A 16460-nucleotide genomic window follows, 5' to 3' on the forward strand; every position below is an offset into this window, starting at 1 on the left:
TTGATGAAGAATTTTTTCCAAAATTTGATGAAGAACCCTAATTTTTTCATAAAATCCCTAATATGCGCAAGAGAAGAAGAAATTGAAGCATTGATGAGATTAGGGACTTCCTTACTCTTAGTATTTGCATTACCAAGCATTTTTTGCATTTGTTTGAGTCTCCATTTCTCAATCAAGAAAAAACGTGGATAGCTTCATGGTTTCTTCATGGACAAAATCGTGCAAGAAATAGCTCCCCACAGAGTTTCAAAGAGGGCTCCAACTATGCCGTAGTCATCCACCATAGCCAAGGCAAGTATTGACTAGGCATTTTGTGTTTGATGAGTCTCCAAAACACCATGAGAAAGGCTTCATCACATGGGAAGGAAGCCAAGAAAGAGCTTGTGATGAAGCCTTCAGGGTTTTGTCAATGAAATCCTCATCTGATTCCATCGGGAATCAAGATCTTGGCTAACTAAAACGCGGTCCTTGTTAGGGACTCTTCCCGGGGATGGTTGGTCAGCCCCTATATGGGCTGAGCAGCCAGCCTCTTTGGCCTGCAATTGAACTCAGCTAATAGGGGGGCATACCTGTTGGCTGGGATATGCCAATTAGATTTGTTGTTTTTAGCCTTGGACACATGTTTCCTCTGAGGCAGGACAAAGGCCTCCTCTTTGGTTGGGGTCTTATCATTGGAAGCTGGATGAACGAGATCAGGGCAATCTCTAATGAGATGTCCTTGTTTATTGCAATTAAAGCATGCGTTCGGGAGGTTCTTGTAGGTCAAAATTTGCTCAAAGATAATCTGTCCTTCTCTGTTTTAGGGGAACTTTTTCTTTGAGGTGTCAACCTCAATGAGCATTTGATGAGCCCATTGAGGATTCACTACTTGAAAAGGTTTGGCCTAGGACCTTGCCTACGGCACCTCCTATCCTCTTAGCCCAATTTGGAAAATTTGGTGGGCAATTTCCAAAATCCTATTTCTCCAGCGAGACCCTAGAATTGTGATCATTATTGCAAATTAATGATTTGAGAGGGTACAGGAGAGATAAGAGAAGAGAACTAACACCTTGGATCTCAAAGTTTTTAAGTGGAAACCCTAATTTTCAATAAAATATCAAATCATTCAAGTGGGCCGCCAAGAAACCCTCAATCTTGATTGAAATCAAACATTGAACACATGTATAGGTAGAGGAAGGTTGGGATGGTCTCATTATGAAAATATTTCATGAAAAAGATGATCCCAAACCCTATTTTTTCTAAGAAAATGAAAATTTCCATGAAATCCCCTATTCATGCAGCAACTGAGCACATATATGAATGTAGCCAAGCATGAAAAGGAGGATTGATGAAGATTTTTTTCCAAAATTTGATGAAGAACCCTAATTTTTTCATGAAATCCCTAATATGCAAGAGAAGAAGAAATTGAAGCACTGATGAGATTAGGAACTTGCTTACTCTTAGTATTTGCATTACCAAGCATTTTTTACATTTGTTTGAGTCTCCATCTTCTCAATCAAGAAAAAACGTGGATAGGTTCATGGTTTCTTCATGGACAAAATCGTGCAAGAAATAGCTCCCCATAGAGTTTCAAAGAGGGCTCCAACTATGCCTTAGTCATCCACCATAGCCAAGGTAAGTATTGACTAGGCATTATGTGTTTGATGAGTCTTCCAAGTGTAACAAGGAAAATTGTACTTTATCTTGCTCACCCTTAGGGTAGAGCTAGAAATCAGTGTCTAGCTTGGTTATCGACTACTCCAACTCATGCAAAGTGAAACCTTCACCTGTGAACTTGGAAAGGGACACCTTGCCCTTGATAGCTGTGGAAGCACAGTAGGATTCTCATGATGTGGCTTGACCTTTTGTGATTTTATATAAGAATTGGCAAATTGAGCAAAGTCTTTACACTCCTTTTTAACAAAAGAAGGAAATTCCATCGAACTATCATGTGCTCCCAATCATGATTACCCCCATCCTTATCCCAAAGCATCTCCTCATCTAACATGGACTGATTTGCTTTTGAATAAGATAGTATCCTCTTGGCATCTCCATATCATGAATACATAGGCTTGAATGAATCTTATGGTGGTTTTCTATTCACTTGAGAATTACCAAGCTGAAATGAAGAAGACGTCAAATCCTTTATGAGAGGTTTCCTAGCATCCATCATAAATCCAAATGAAGGAGCCTTCATAGAAGCCTCTTTCATAGCTTGTTTACCTCCCTTGTGACCACAATAAACAACTTCATGCAAAGGTTGCTTACCCTCATGATTCCCACCAATTCTATCCACATTGGCTTCTTCATGGTGTTGATTCATAGATTGATCTAATTTGATCTTCAATGGCTCCCATTTTGGTAGTCATAGACTCAAAAATTGAATTCCAGGTTTGGTCAATGATATCCAATCTATCCATGAGTGGCTAAAAATCAAGTTTATTCACAAGAACTTCCGAGAGAGTATCATTTGAAATGGCTTGCAAACTTTGAGAGGTGTGCTTATGAGCACTTCCCAATCAGCATCCACTTCAACTCCCTTAGTCTAAGTTTGACCTATGGATTGAGAGACATTTTTATTAGTACTTCCCCCAACCATTTTCTCTTCAATCTCGTCCATTGTGTCCATAGTGCAGTGTTTCATCAATTCCTCCCCTCCCATATCATCCCTTACCAAAGATAGCTTTCTAGGTCTACCTTCTCGACTTACCGCCATAGTAGGACTGTTTTGGTAAGTTTGCAATAGAATGATATATGAGTTTCATATCTGGGTGTTCTAGGGCTCTATAGGAAGTTATTAGGATAAGGAGTAAGCCTATGATGACACTTTTGGTTCAGTCAACTCTCTATATGCCTCTGTTTTAACTTTTTCTAGCAAGTCAAATAGTGATAGCTTGGTCCACCGCTTGGACTTGAATTCTCCAAATAAGTTGAAACTGGTTGGTTAAGGTATTTGGAAAGTGGAGAACAAAGTGGTGAAGCTAAATTTATGATCCGAGACTTGGTTCAAATTCTATCCAAACAGCGTCGGTAGAGAAATGGGTGTAGCTCCTTAACCACCCAGAAACCAAACGGAGTGATTGAGGGCTCTATAGGAAGCCCTAATGATATGGAATAACCCCCAATATTCAATTTAGGTTTAGTTCAACACCCTTTGGACTCAATCACACTTTTTTAAAAATTATAGATTATGTCAAATTGTCAACTACAAGCAACCAACTTGAAAATCAATGTATGTTTGCATCCCGACATATCCAAAGCATCAATATGAATCCAATTAGCATCCAATCAAGGGAATTCGACTAGATTTTAGCATGACCTTGGTGCATTTATGAACCAATCTCAATCACTATATCAATACCAATGTGCCTAATAATGCCAACTATGCATTCTTATAAAATCCCATTGATTGTCAATTGCATTTCAAAACACATGTATGTTTAAACCATTGCCCATTTGATTCAATGTAGCAAGTCGATGGAGATATTTTACTTGCCGATCTCTCGACCAAGCCTTCTCACCCCCCTCACGTCACCCTCTTACTAAAGTTTGAAATCTAATGGTAAGAGTTGAGGCCATGTCTAGGACACCATGTCCCTAATCCCCCTCCTTTTCTCTTTTCCAAAAGCACTCACAATAAGGAGAGTTCAAGCCATGCTCCACGTTGGCCTCTCCACCAATGCCAAGGGTACCCTCTCACATGCTAGATTCTAGTACTTGATTGAGTTGAACTTGTACAATTTGATTGAGAATCTAATAATGTAAAGAGAGTAAAGTGTTTGATGGCTTACAATTCCAAACATGTACTCATGCTCATCAACATTACAACTTTAACATTTGATCATGCTTGCATTATGATGTACTCATGCTCATGAGCATTACAACTTTAGCATGTGATCATGCATGCATTATTCTCCTTGTACACTTTCTTCCTCAAAATCCTTTGCTCCAAGGTTTGCAATAGTCATCCAATCAAAGAGAAACCAACAATTCCCTCACCATGGCATAACAAATGCAATAAGCATTAATGATTGCATACTCTTCTTTTATTTCAATGCAATTGTTGACTTCTTTGCATGTATAAGGTAAAATGACTGAGAAAATATGTGGGAATGATAAAGAGCAAGTAGAGGTTCAAAGCAATGCAAGCTATATTCAAGGGAATGATAAAAATCCCATCATAAAAATCCCATAATATGAAAGAATTTTACACTAAATCCTATTTTCTCCCAAAACCCTAATGCCCTTGGCCAAATTAATCAAGTAGTGCTACATGACTATATAGAGAAGATCAAGGGAAGAAGGATTGTAGATTGAAAACTCAAGAAATCCCACCACAAACTGCAATCTTGAAGGCAATTTCCAAAACCCTATTTCTTGCGAGACCCTAAAATTGTGATCATTATTGAAAATTAATGATATGAAAGGGTAGAGGAGAGATAGGAGAAGAGAACTAACACCTTGGATCTCAAAAATTTTAAGTGGAAACCCTGATTTTCAAGAAAATCCCAAATCATTCAAGTGGGCTAAGAAACCCTAAATCTTGATTGAAATCAAACATTGAACACATGTATAGGTAGAGGAAGGTTGGGATGGTCTCATTATGCAAATATTTCATGAAAAAGTTGATCCCAAACTCTATTTTTTCTAAGAAAATGAAAATTCCCATGAAATCCTCTATTCATAGCCAAGCATGAAAAGGAGGATTGATGAAGAATTTTTTCCAAAATTTGATGAAGAACCCTAATTTTTTCATAAAATCCCTAATATGCGCAAGAGAAGAAGAAATTGAAGCATTGATGAGATTATGGACTTCCTTACTCTTAGTATTTGCATTACCAAGCATTTTTTGCATTTGTTTGAGTCTCCATTTCTCAATCAAGAAAAAACGTGGATAGCTTCATGGTTTCTTCATGGACAAAATCGTGCAAGAAATAGCTCCCCACAGAGTTTCAAAGAGGGCTCCAACTATGCCGTAGTCATCCACCATAGCCAAGGCAAGTATTGACTAGGCATTTTGTGTTTGATGAGTCTCCAAAACACCATGAGAAAGGCTTCATCACATGGGAAGGAAGCCAAGAAAGAGCTTGTGATGAAGCCTTCAGGGTTTTGTCAATGAAATCCTCATCTGATTCCATCGGGAATCAAGATCTTGGCTAACTAAAACGCGGTCCTTGTTAGGGACTCTTCCCGGGGATGGTTGGTCAGCCCTTATATGGGCTGAGCAGCCAGCCTCTTTGGCCTGCAATTGAACTTAGCTAATAGGGGGGCATACCTGTTGGCTGGGATATGCCAATTAGATTTGTTGTTTTTAGCCTTGGACACATGTTTCCTCTGAGGCAGGACAAAGGCCTCCTCTTTGGTTGGGGTCTTATCATTGGAAGCTGGATGAACGAGATCAGGGCAATCTCTAATGAGATGTCCTTGTTTATTGCAATTAAAGCATGCGTTCGGGAGGTTCTTGTAGGTCAAAATTTGCTCAAAGATAATCTGTCCTTCTCTGTTTTAGGGGAACTTTTTCTTTGAGGTGTCAACCTCAATGAGCATTTGATGAGCCCATTGAGGATTCACTACTTGAAAAGGTTTGGCCTAGGACCTTGCCTACGGCACCTCCTATCCTCTTAGCCCAATTTGGAAAATTTGGTGGGCAATTTCCAAAATCCTATTTCTCCAGCGAGACCCTAGAATTGTGATCATTATTGCAAATTAATGATTTGAGAGGGTACAGGAGAGATAAGAGAAGAGAACTAACACCTTGGATCTCAAAGTTTTTAAGTGGAAACCCTAATTTTCAATAAAATATCAAATCATTCAAGTGGGCCGCCAAGAAACCCTCAATCTTGATTGAAATCAAACATTGAACACATGTATAGGTAGAGGAAGGTTGGGATGGTCTCATTATGAAAATATTTCATGAAAAAGATGATCCCAAACCCTATTTTTTCTAAGAAAATGAAAATTTCCATGAAATCCCCTATTCATGCAGCAACTGAGCACATATATGAATGTAGCCAAGCATGAAAAGGAGGATTGATGAAGATTTTTTTCCAAAATTTGATGAAGAACCCTAATTTTTTCATGAAATCCCTAATATGCAAGAGAAGAAGAAATTGAAGCACTGATGAGATTAGGAACTTGCTTACTCTTAGTATTTGCATTACCAAGCATTTTTTACATTTGTTTGAGTCTCCATCTTCTCAATCAAGAAAAAACGTGGATAGGTTCATGGTTTCTTCATGGACAAAATCGTGCAAGAAATAGCTCCCCATAGAGTTTCAAAGAGGGCTCCAACTATGCCTTAGTCATCCACCATAGCCAAGGTAAGTATTGACTAGGCATTATGTGTTTGATGAGTCTTCCAAGTGTAACAAGGAAAATTGTACTTTATCTTGCTCACCCTTAGGGTAGAGCTAGAAATCAGTGTCTAGCTTGGTTATCGACTACTCCAACTCATGCAAAGTGAAACCTTCACCTGTGAACTTGGAAAGGGAAACCTTACCCTTGATAGCTGTGGAAGCATTGGAAGTAGGATTCTCATGATGTGGCTTGACCTTTTGTGATTTTATATAAGAATTGGCAAATTGAGCAAAGTCTTTACACTCCTTTTTAATAAAAGAAGGAAATTTCATCGAACTATCATGTGCTCCCAATCATGATTACCCCCATCCTTATCCCAAAGCATCTCCTCATCTAACATGGACTGATTTGCTTTTGAATAAGATAGTATCCTCTTGGCATCTCCATATCATGAATACATAGGCTTGAATGAATCTTATGGTGGTTTTCTATTCACTTGAGAATTACCAAGCTGAAATGAAGAAGACGTCAAATCCTTTATGAGAGGTTTCCTAGCATCCATCATAAATCCAAATGAAGGAGCCTTCATAGAAGCCTCTTTCATAGCTTGTTTACCTCCCTTGTGACCACAATAAACAACTTCATGCAAAGGTTGCTTACCCTCATGATTCCCACCAATTCTATCCACATTGGCTTCTTCATGGTGTTGATTCATAGATTGATCTAATTTGATCTTCAATGGCTCCCATTTTGGTAGTCATAGACTCAAAAATTGAATTCCAGGTTTGGTCAATGATATCCAATCTATCCATGAGTGGCTAAAAATCAAGTTTATTCACAAGAACTTCCGAGAGAGTATCATTTGAAATGGCTTGCAAACTTTGAGAGGTGTGCTTATGAGCACTTCCCAATCAGCATCCACTTCAACTCCCTTAGTCTAAGTTTGACCTATGGATTGAGAGACATTTTTATTAGTACTTCCCCCAACCATTTTCTCTTCAATCTCTTCCATTGTGTCCATAGTGCAGTGTTTCATCAATTCCTCCCCTCCCATATCATCCCTTACCAAAGATAGCTTTCTAGGTCTACCTCCTCGACTTACCGCCATAGTAGGACTGTTTTGGTAAGTTTGCAATAGAATGATATATGAGTTTCATATCTGGGTGTTCTAGGGCTCTATAGGAAGTTATTAGGATAAGGAGTAAGCCTATGATGACACTTTTGGTTCAGTCAACTCTCTATATGCCTCTGTTTTAACTTTTTCTGGCAAGTCAAATAGTGATAGCTTGGTCCACCGCTTGGACTTGAATTCTCCAAATAAGTTGAAACTGGTTGGTTAAGGTATTTGGAAAGTGGAGAACAAAATGGTGAAGCTAAATTTATGATCCGAGACGTGGTTCAAATTCTATCCAAACAGCGTCGGTAGAGAAATGGGTGTAGCTCCTTAACCACCCAAAAACCAAACGGAGTGATTGAGGGCTCTATAGGAAGCCCTACTGATATGGAATAACCCCCAATATTCAATTTAGGTTTAGTTCAAAACCCTTTGGACTCAATCACACTTTTTTAAAAATTATAGATTATGTCAAATTGTCAACTACAAGCAACCAACTTGAAAATCAATGTATGTTTGCATCCCGACATATCCAAAGCATCAATATGAATCCAATTAGCATCCAATCAAGGGAATTCGACTAGATTTTAGCATGACCTTGGTGCATTTATGAACCAATCTCAATCACTATATCAATACCAATGTGCCTAATAATGCCAACTATGCATTCTTATAAAATCCCATTGATTGTCAATTGCATTTCAAAACACATGTATGTTTAAACCATTGCCCATTTGATTCAATGTAGCAAGTCGATGGAGATATTTTACTTGCCGATCTCTCGACCAAGCCTTCTCACCCCCCTCACGTCACCCTCTTACTAAAGTTTGAAATCTAATGGTAAGAGTTGAGGCCATGTCTAGGACACCATGTCCCTAATCCCCCTCCTTTTCTCTTTTCCAAAAGCACTCACAATAAGGAGAGTTCAAGCCATGCTCCACGTTGGCCTCTCCACCAATGCCAAGGGTACCCTCTCACATGCTAGATTCTAGTACTTGATTGAATTGAACTTGTACAATTTGATTGAGAATCTAATAATGTAAAGAGAGTAAAGTGTTTGATGGCTTACAATTCCAAACATGTACTCATGCTCATCAACATTACAACTTTAACATTTGATCATGCTTGCATTATGATGTACTCATGCTCATGAGCATTACAACTTTAGCATGTGATCATGCATGCATTATTCTCCTTGTACACTTTCTTCCTCAAAATCCTTTGCTCCAAGGCTTGCAATAGTCATCCAATCAAAGAGAAACCAACAATTCCCTCACCATGGCATAACAAATGCAATAAGCATTAATGATTGCATACTCTTCTTTTATTTCAATGCAATTGTTGACTTCTTTGCATGTATAAGGTAAAATGACTGAGAAAATATGTGGGAATGATAAAGAGCAAGTAGAGGTTCAAAGCAATGCAAGCTATATTCAAGGGAATGATAAAAATCCCATCATAAAAATCCCATAATATGAAAGAATTTTACACTAAATCCTATTTTCTCCCAAAACCCTAATGCCCTTGGCCAAATTAATCAAGTAGTGCTACATGACTATATAGAGAAGATCAAGGGAAGAAGGATTGTAGATTGAAAACTCAAGAAATCCCACCACAAACTGCAATCTTGAAGGCAATTTCCAAAACCCTATTTCTTGCGAGACCCTAAAATTGTGATCATTATTGAAAATTAATGATATGAAAGGGTAGAGGAGAGATAGGAGAAGAGAACTAACACCTTGGATCTCAAAAATTTTAAGTGGAAACCCTGATTTTCAAGAAAATCCCAAATCATTCAAGTGGGCCAAGAAACCCTAAATCTTGATTGAAATCAAACATTGAACACATGTATAGGTAGAGGAAGGTTGGGATGGTCTCATTATGCAAATATTTCATGGCCTCTCGTATATAATAAATTTCAGTATCTATATAGTTCTTCCTTCATCAATCTAGTAGGAAAGTTGGGTTTCAACTCCAAGAATTAAACATGTGTTCCAACTACTATAGACGATTGTTTTCTCTCAAATTGATGAAAAATGGTTCTAGTACTCCTTTGAAATTTCACTAAATAATCTCTTGGAGAGAGAGAGAGAGAGAGAGAGAGAGAGAGATGCTACGGCTATGAACAACTATGAGACCACAAACAATTAGTGCAAGTGAACGAGTCACAACACAACAAAAACTAGTCCACATGAAAGGACAAAACAATGCAACTTCTACATGGAAGGAAAAATCAATGTGGCTACTCAAAGCTAGGACCCACGTACTATGGAATCAAAGCCTTGCTTTTGATCCACTCTCTTGAATTTTCTTGGAAATCTTTTGAGTGTTCTTGATTTTCTGGATGTTTTGGATTTTCTTGATTTTCTGGATTTTCTTGATCAAGAAGATGGATATGGTGACTTTGGATTGGTTGAATTTCTTTTTCTTTGTTTGTTCCTAAGCTTTTGGGGCCATGGGCTTAATGGGGACCTAGTTTTTTGGGGGAGCCGCACCAAAGTTAAATCTCACGACCAAAATTGGGAAAAAATCTCACTAATCAAGATTAGAGAGACTAATCAAAATGCTTTTTTTCTTTTCTCTCTTTTCTATGCTTGATCTTCAGAGCTATGGAGCTTCAGTCTAGGGTTTGAAGCTAACAAAAGCTTAGGGTTATGAATGGGGTAGATGAAGGCTTCATCACAAGCTCTTTCTTGGCTTCCTTCCCATGTGATGAAGCCTTTCTCATGGTGTTTTGGAGACTCATCAAACACAAAATGCCTAGTCAATACTTGCCTTGGCTATGGTGGATGACTACGGCATAGTTGGAGCCCTCTTTGAAACTCTGTGGGGAGCTATTTCTTGCACGATTTTGTCCATGAAGAAACCATGAAGCTATCCACGTTTTTTCTTGATTGAGAAATGGAGACTCAAACAAATGCAAAAAATGCTTGGTAATGCAAATACTAAGAGTAAGGAAGTCCCTAATCTCATCAATGCTTCAATTTCTTCTTCTCTTGCGCATATTAGGGATTTTATGAAAAAATTAGGGTTCTTCATCAAATTTTGGAAAAAATTCTTCATCAATCCTCCTTTTCATGCTTGGCTATGAATAGGGGATTTCATGAGAATTTTCATTTTCTTAGAAAAAATAGAGTTTGGGATCAATATCTGATTGAGAATAGTTTTCTATATAATGATGTCTTGAAATCTCTTGAACAACGAAACAGATATAATGCGACGTACTCTATCTCTATATTATCTTAAGGAAGGATTTCACAAAGCTGCCACGTGACAAGAATGTGGAGGTTCGGGAAGAGGAGGAGGAGGTTTGAGGAAGTTTGGGTAGAATTTAAATTTGGAGTCTCAGAAGACTTGCGAAGCACAAGTTACCGACTCGTATTACTAAATAATAAAAAGCTTTGCTTTACTACGTAGCCACACAAATTAGAATATATACAAGGCTTCCGAATTTCTTCCGACAGTGGAGAGTAATACCTAAGGCATTTTCTTATTAGAGAGAGTAACATGGTTTGCCGGAAGATATGGAGAGTAATACCTAAGGCATTTTCTTAGAGGGAGTAACATGGTATGCCGGAAGATATGGCTGATGGCTTGAAGCAACTGCGATGAGAAAAGAGCACCTGCCACCCACTGCAGCGCTGGGGCGCAGTTGGTACTGAGACCGATAACCAACCTTCTTCTTTCGTGCCTATATAGCTGGGCGCACGCGGTCATGACGTCCAACGACGTCGTGGAAGCCAAAGTCCTCATTTAGTGGACTGTTGGCGCAGCCATCCACAAGCAAGCATAATTAAGCATGGCGCACCTTATCGCTTCCATCTTGCTCGTCGTTGCGGCGGTAGCATTTCTCCCTCCTCTTCATGGAGCACAGCTGCACGCGGATAAGAGCTCGAATATCAGCCGCTTTGAATTCCATGTAAGTCTGTCTGTCTGTCTCTCTCTCTCTCTCTCTCTCTCTCTCAATTTGCGTTCATCAAGCTAATTTAATGGGTAGCATGCTTATCACTTTGACAATGCGCCATGCACGTGCAGGTGAAGTACAGCAACTTTACTCGGCTTTGCCAAACCAAGCGGATGGTGACGGTGAACGACGAGTTTCCAGGGCCGACGCTGTTCGTGCGAGAGGGGGAGCGTGTGCTGATCAAAGTGAGCAACGAGATGCCCGACAAGAACATCACTATCCACTGGTAAATTATCGGTGGTCAGTAGCTGGCAAGCCAAGCTATATATATTTATAAAATATAATGGTTTTCTAATATATTCAATACTTATATTGAAGGCATGGCGTCCGTCAGCTGCGGTCTGGATGGTTCGACGGGCCTTCCTACATCACGCAGTGCCCCATCCAGCCGGGCCAGAGTTACCTCTACAACTTTACCGTAACCGGCCAGCGTGGCACGCTCTTCTGGCACGCGCACATCTCCTGGATGCGCTCCACTGTGCACGGGGCCTTCATCATCCTCCCAAAGGTGCAACAGAGTTATCCGTTCCCCCATCCTGCCAAAGAGATCCCTATCGTCCTCGGTACGCCCCCCCGCCCCCAAAAATCGAGAATTAGATAACTTTGGCCACCATCATCATCATGTGATGGACGGCAATGCTCACGTCTAATTTATTATTTTTTATAGCTGTAACACGCGGTTATATATTTTTGCAACTTACAGGTGAGTGGTGGAATTCCGACACGGAAACTGTGATAAAGCAAGCTCTACGGTCTGGAGCCGGCCCTAATGTCTCCGATGCCTACACGATCAATGGGCAGCCCGGCGCCCTCTACAATTGCTCGGCGAAGGGTAATTTCACAGATCAGTACTACATGAGCTCTCGGATCTACAAATATATATATATATATATACATTTACATTTTGATGATTGCGGCGGGGAACTGTATATTTATATACAACTTTAGTTATACATTAATTTGGTATAATTGCAGATATGTTTAAGCTTCCGGTGGCACAGAACCAGACCTACCTACTCCGGATCATCAATGCCGCCCTCAACGACGAGCTATTCCTCAGCATCGCTAACCATACTCTAACAGTGGTGGAGATCGATGCCACCTACACCAAGCCCTTCAAGACCAGCACCATCCTCATCGCGCCTGGGCAGACCACTAATGTTCTCCTCAATGCGGATCAGCCAACAGGAAGATACTTACTGGCGGTGAGAGCATACAACTCCGCGGGTCCCACAGTGCCCTTCGACAATACCACGGCCACCTCAGTGGTGGAGTATGTGGGATCCTCCTCGACCAAGCTGCGGCGGCCGGTCCTCTTGCCTGCCCTTCCTCCTTACAATGACACTGCCTTGGCCAACAACTTCAGCGCTAGTCTTAGAAGCCTCAACTCCAACGAGTTCCCGGTAACCGTGCCCCTTAAGTTAGACCGCCACTTGCTCTTCACTGTGGGCTTGGCCAGAAAACCTTGCCCTCACGGCAAGGTATGCCAGGGACCCTCCGGAGGCAAGTTTGCAGCCGCTGTTAACAACATTTCGTTTAGCCTTCCCAACACCGCCCTCCTCCAGTCCTTGTTCTTCGACAAATCAACGATCATCAAGAAGAATCGGACCACCAACACCACAAATATTGTCTTTCACACTAGCTTTCCGGACAACCCCGTGAGGTCCTTCAACTATACTGGACCACCACCCAAGAACCTCGCTCCAGAGACAGGGACACGACTCTCCTGGTTGCCATTTAACTCCAGTGTGCAGCTCGTCCTACAGGGCACCGGCATTCTCGGCACTGAGAGCCACCCCATCCACCTCCACGGCTTCAACTTCTACGTGGTAGGCCAGGGCGTGGGAAACTACAACAATACTAGTGATCCCGCCACATTCAACCTGGTCGACCCTCCCGAGCGCAACACTATAAACGTCCCCAAAGGAGGCTGGGTGGCTCTCCGCTTCCGAGCGGACAATCCAGGTAAAGTACACACTATAATTATCAATATTATAGCTCGACGTAGATGTGCCCTACAATAAACTCTGCTGCCGCTGCTGCTAAGCTTGTAGCTGTACTCTCTTGCTGACGGACCGTATGCATAATGTTGCAGGAGTGTGGTTCATGCACTGCCACTTGGAGATCCACACGAGTTGGGGTTTGGGCACTACCTTCCTTGTCACAAATGGCATTGGACCAAAGCAGACCCTTCAGCCCCCGCCCTCCGACTTGCCATCTTGCTAAGCTCTTGAATAGCAGCAGTACACACTATGATCGACGACGAGCTTCTCTTCAATCCTCCTTCGATAACTCTTTGCACTGACGTACATTTCTTCATGGCCGGGATTCTTCTTATGAGGCTGGCTCTCTAGTAAAACCATCTAGGGTCTGAAATGGAAGTCTTCGAGTTTTGCCATAATACGGAAAAACAACCGGAAGAGATCATCATTCGTGCTCCACATTATTCTTGTAAGCACTAATGAGGCCGGTTCTCTTGTAAACTGCTTTATCACTATCTAGGGTCTCAAATGGAGTTCTTCAAGTTTTTTCATAATGCGAAAACACCGGAAGCGACCATCATTCGTGCCCCATATTATTCGCATAAACACTAATGAGGCCGGCTCTCTTGTAAATTGCTTTATCACTATCTAGGGTCTCATGAAATGGAGTTCTTCAAGTTTTGCCATAATACGAAAACAAGTGGAAGGGATCATCATTCATGCCCTACATGATTCTCATAATGAGCCTGGTTCTCTTGTAAATTGCTTTATCACTATCTAGCGTCTCAAATGCAGTTCTTCAAGTTTTGCCATAATATGAAAATAACCGGAAGGGATCATCATTCGTGCCCCACATTATTCTTATAAGCACTAATAATATTAGGCAACATTACGTGTTGTTGCACCCAGCGACGTTACAAGGGCGCTGCCAAGTCAGCTCCTTGATTTCTTAGAGTACACGTAATACTTTGTTGTAGATATTTCCAATATTAGGAGAACCCGGGTTTGCTTCGTCCTCGAGCTTGCTCCAAAAATAGTAGTAAATGGATTAAACTGCTTATTCCAGAATGCCTTTTCCTCTTCAACCCATGGTGAGAAGAATTCATGCCAGGTTAGTCGAAAAGGATTATGGAACACTGAGGGATAGAGTTTCCGAATATAAAGGTAAGATGGATCTGCATGGTTTTAGATACTCGTCCCTTCTTTAATCGGAGACTTGGTGGCAACTAAAATGCCTACTCAATAGGAGGGCCACTGTTGCAATTTGCCACTGTCTCACAGTGTGATACATCGTGCACTACAACAAACCAAGAGCACAACCATATCTAGAGTCATGCAAATTTAAAAGAATCTATATATGAAAAAAAATCTTCACGCAATTATCAACACGGCTATTAGGCAGTTATGAGTACATGGCTACAGTCACGCATATGACCATGTAGATTGCCACGCCTGTGGCAACGTGTATGACTAGTCGCATGCAGCTATAGTTGCGCGAACTGTCTGAAAAAAAAACGAGGAAAGAATGCATTAGGGGACATTTAGACATATTTTGGGCTTTTTACTAATGAAAGTAATTAGCAACAACGGACCAATAGGAATAGAGGATTGTGCACATTTGGTCTCCTTTGAATATAAGGAGGGAGACGAGGCTATAGAGAGGGAGACTAGGTTTTCAGTACTAATAATTACACTTGTCCCTTTAAAAAAGTAGGGGATTTAGGGTAAGCATGGTCCCACCATTTTCGTGGCTCAAAAAATTCTTAAAATTTTAAAAATTTTGTGATCCCCCCAAAACTCACATTTTCTCCCAAAAACCCATCTCAAATTTTATTGTAATCAAAAATTTCATTTTCAAGTCCACTTTTCCTCTTGAACGTCCAAATTAAACTCTTCCTCCCTTTCTCTTCCATCTCTATCTCATTTGCCGAACCCTAATGAAACCATCAAAGCCCGAAACCCCAAACTTTCTCCTCCATCTTAACCTCCCTCCCTTCTCGGAGCTCCATCTCTTTCAAGGCTCCTGTAAAACCCTAGTCTGCACATCTCTTTCCTTTTTACTCTAAACATAATCTTTCTACTCTAGCTTCCAAGAAGATATGTCTGTACCAAGAAGACCAAAAGACGAGATTGAGGAGATATCCTTGTACAACAAGAATGACGATAATGGTGCTTGGGGGGAGAGGCATATCGTAAGAGCGCTTGCGTTTATCTATAGCCTGCTGCAGTTCGCCTCACCAAGTTTGATGGCAAAATGTACTGGAGCACCATTGGAAAGGTCATTTACAAGGCTTCAAGAAGGCAAGCAATGGAAAACTAGTGGCCACGGTACAACATGTTTACACAACATGAGATATCCATCTTCGAACAAACTTGATTTCCATACAATTGTAAGTATCGCAGGTAGAAAGGGGCATGTGAGATTTATGATAGAGATGTTTCAATCTAAGTCAACTTATTTCTTGTTTGAAGATATTTCTCCTTTAAACATGGTAGAGGAGTAGCCATTGGACAGCCTTACCAAAATATTTCAAGCATTGCATGACATTGGTCAGGCAATGTTTTCTTGTAAAACAAGTGCAGAACTTCGTAAAGGAAAAGGTATTCTTTTACCGGCACTCTTATTTGGTACCAAAGTAGAACGATGGGTTTGGTAAGCTACACATAATCACATCTCCATCCCTATCTTCTATAGAATGGCCAATTCGTAAAAAAAAAGGTATTCTTTTACCGGCACTCCTATTTGGTACCAAAGTAGGACGATGGGTTTGGTAAGCTCACATAATCACATCTCCATTCCTATCTTCTATAGAATGGCCAATTCCAGCTGCTTGGACTGTAATGGTCATGAAATCAAAGATGCTTTGTGATATACAAGGGTCTGGACTGTACTGGTCATGAAATCAAAGATGCTTTGTGATATACAAGGGTCTTTGAAGTTTGCAAAGCCCTCTTGATCTGTGAGTCTTAGTTGGGTATACCCAATATATCTTTTTTGTCAAGATGTTCAATCAATTTTGTTTCTCACAATCACCTACCATGTTTGTGTGCAAGAAGGTATTAGGTAATGACATGGTAGTCTTGCATGCTTGGACAACAGTGGAGGACTGTAGAAGGGATACAT

The 16460-nt window shown here is 40.6% G+C and overlaps 1 protein-coding gene across 1 annotated transcript; it reads left to right on the forward strand.

Annotated features, from left to right (window-relative positions):
- Positions 1-11110: 11110 nt before the first annotated feature.
- On the forward strand, positions 11111-14178 carry LOC147620664 (laccase-4-like). The gene is made up of 6 exons (XM_086824936.1): positions 11111-11309; positions 11426-11580; positions 11673-11917; positions 12058-12186; positions 12330-13319; positions 13450-14178. The coding sequence occupies exons 1-6, from the start codon at positions 11190-11192 to the stop codon at positions 13578-13580; spliced, it is 1770 nt and encodes a 589-aa protein (XP_086681062.1). The 5' UTR covers positions 11111-11189; the 3' UTR covers positions 13581-14178.
- Positions 14179-16460: the final 2282 nt, after the last annotated feature.

The sequence above is a fragment of the Cibotium barometz genome, chromosome 31 (assembly GCF_041138505.1).
Source record: "Cibotium barometz isolate CiBa-2024 chromosome 31, ASM4113850v1, whole genome shotgun sequence".
NCBI classification, from domain to species: domain Eukaryota; kingdom Viridiplantae; phylum Streptophyta; class Polypodiopsida; order Cyatheales; family Cibotiaceae; genus Cibotium; species Cibotium barometz.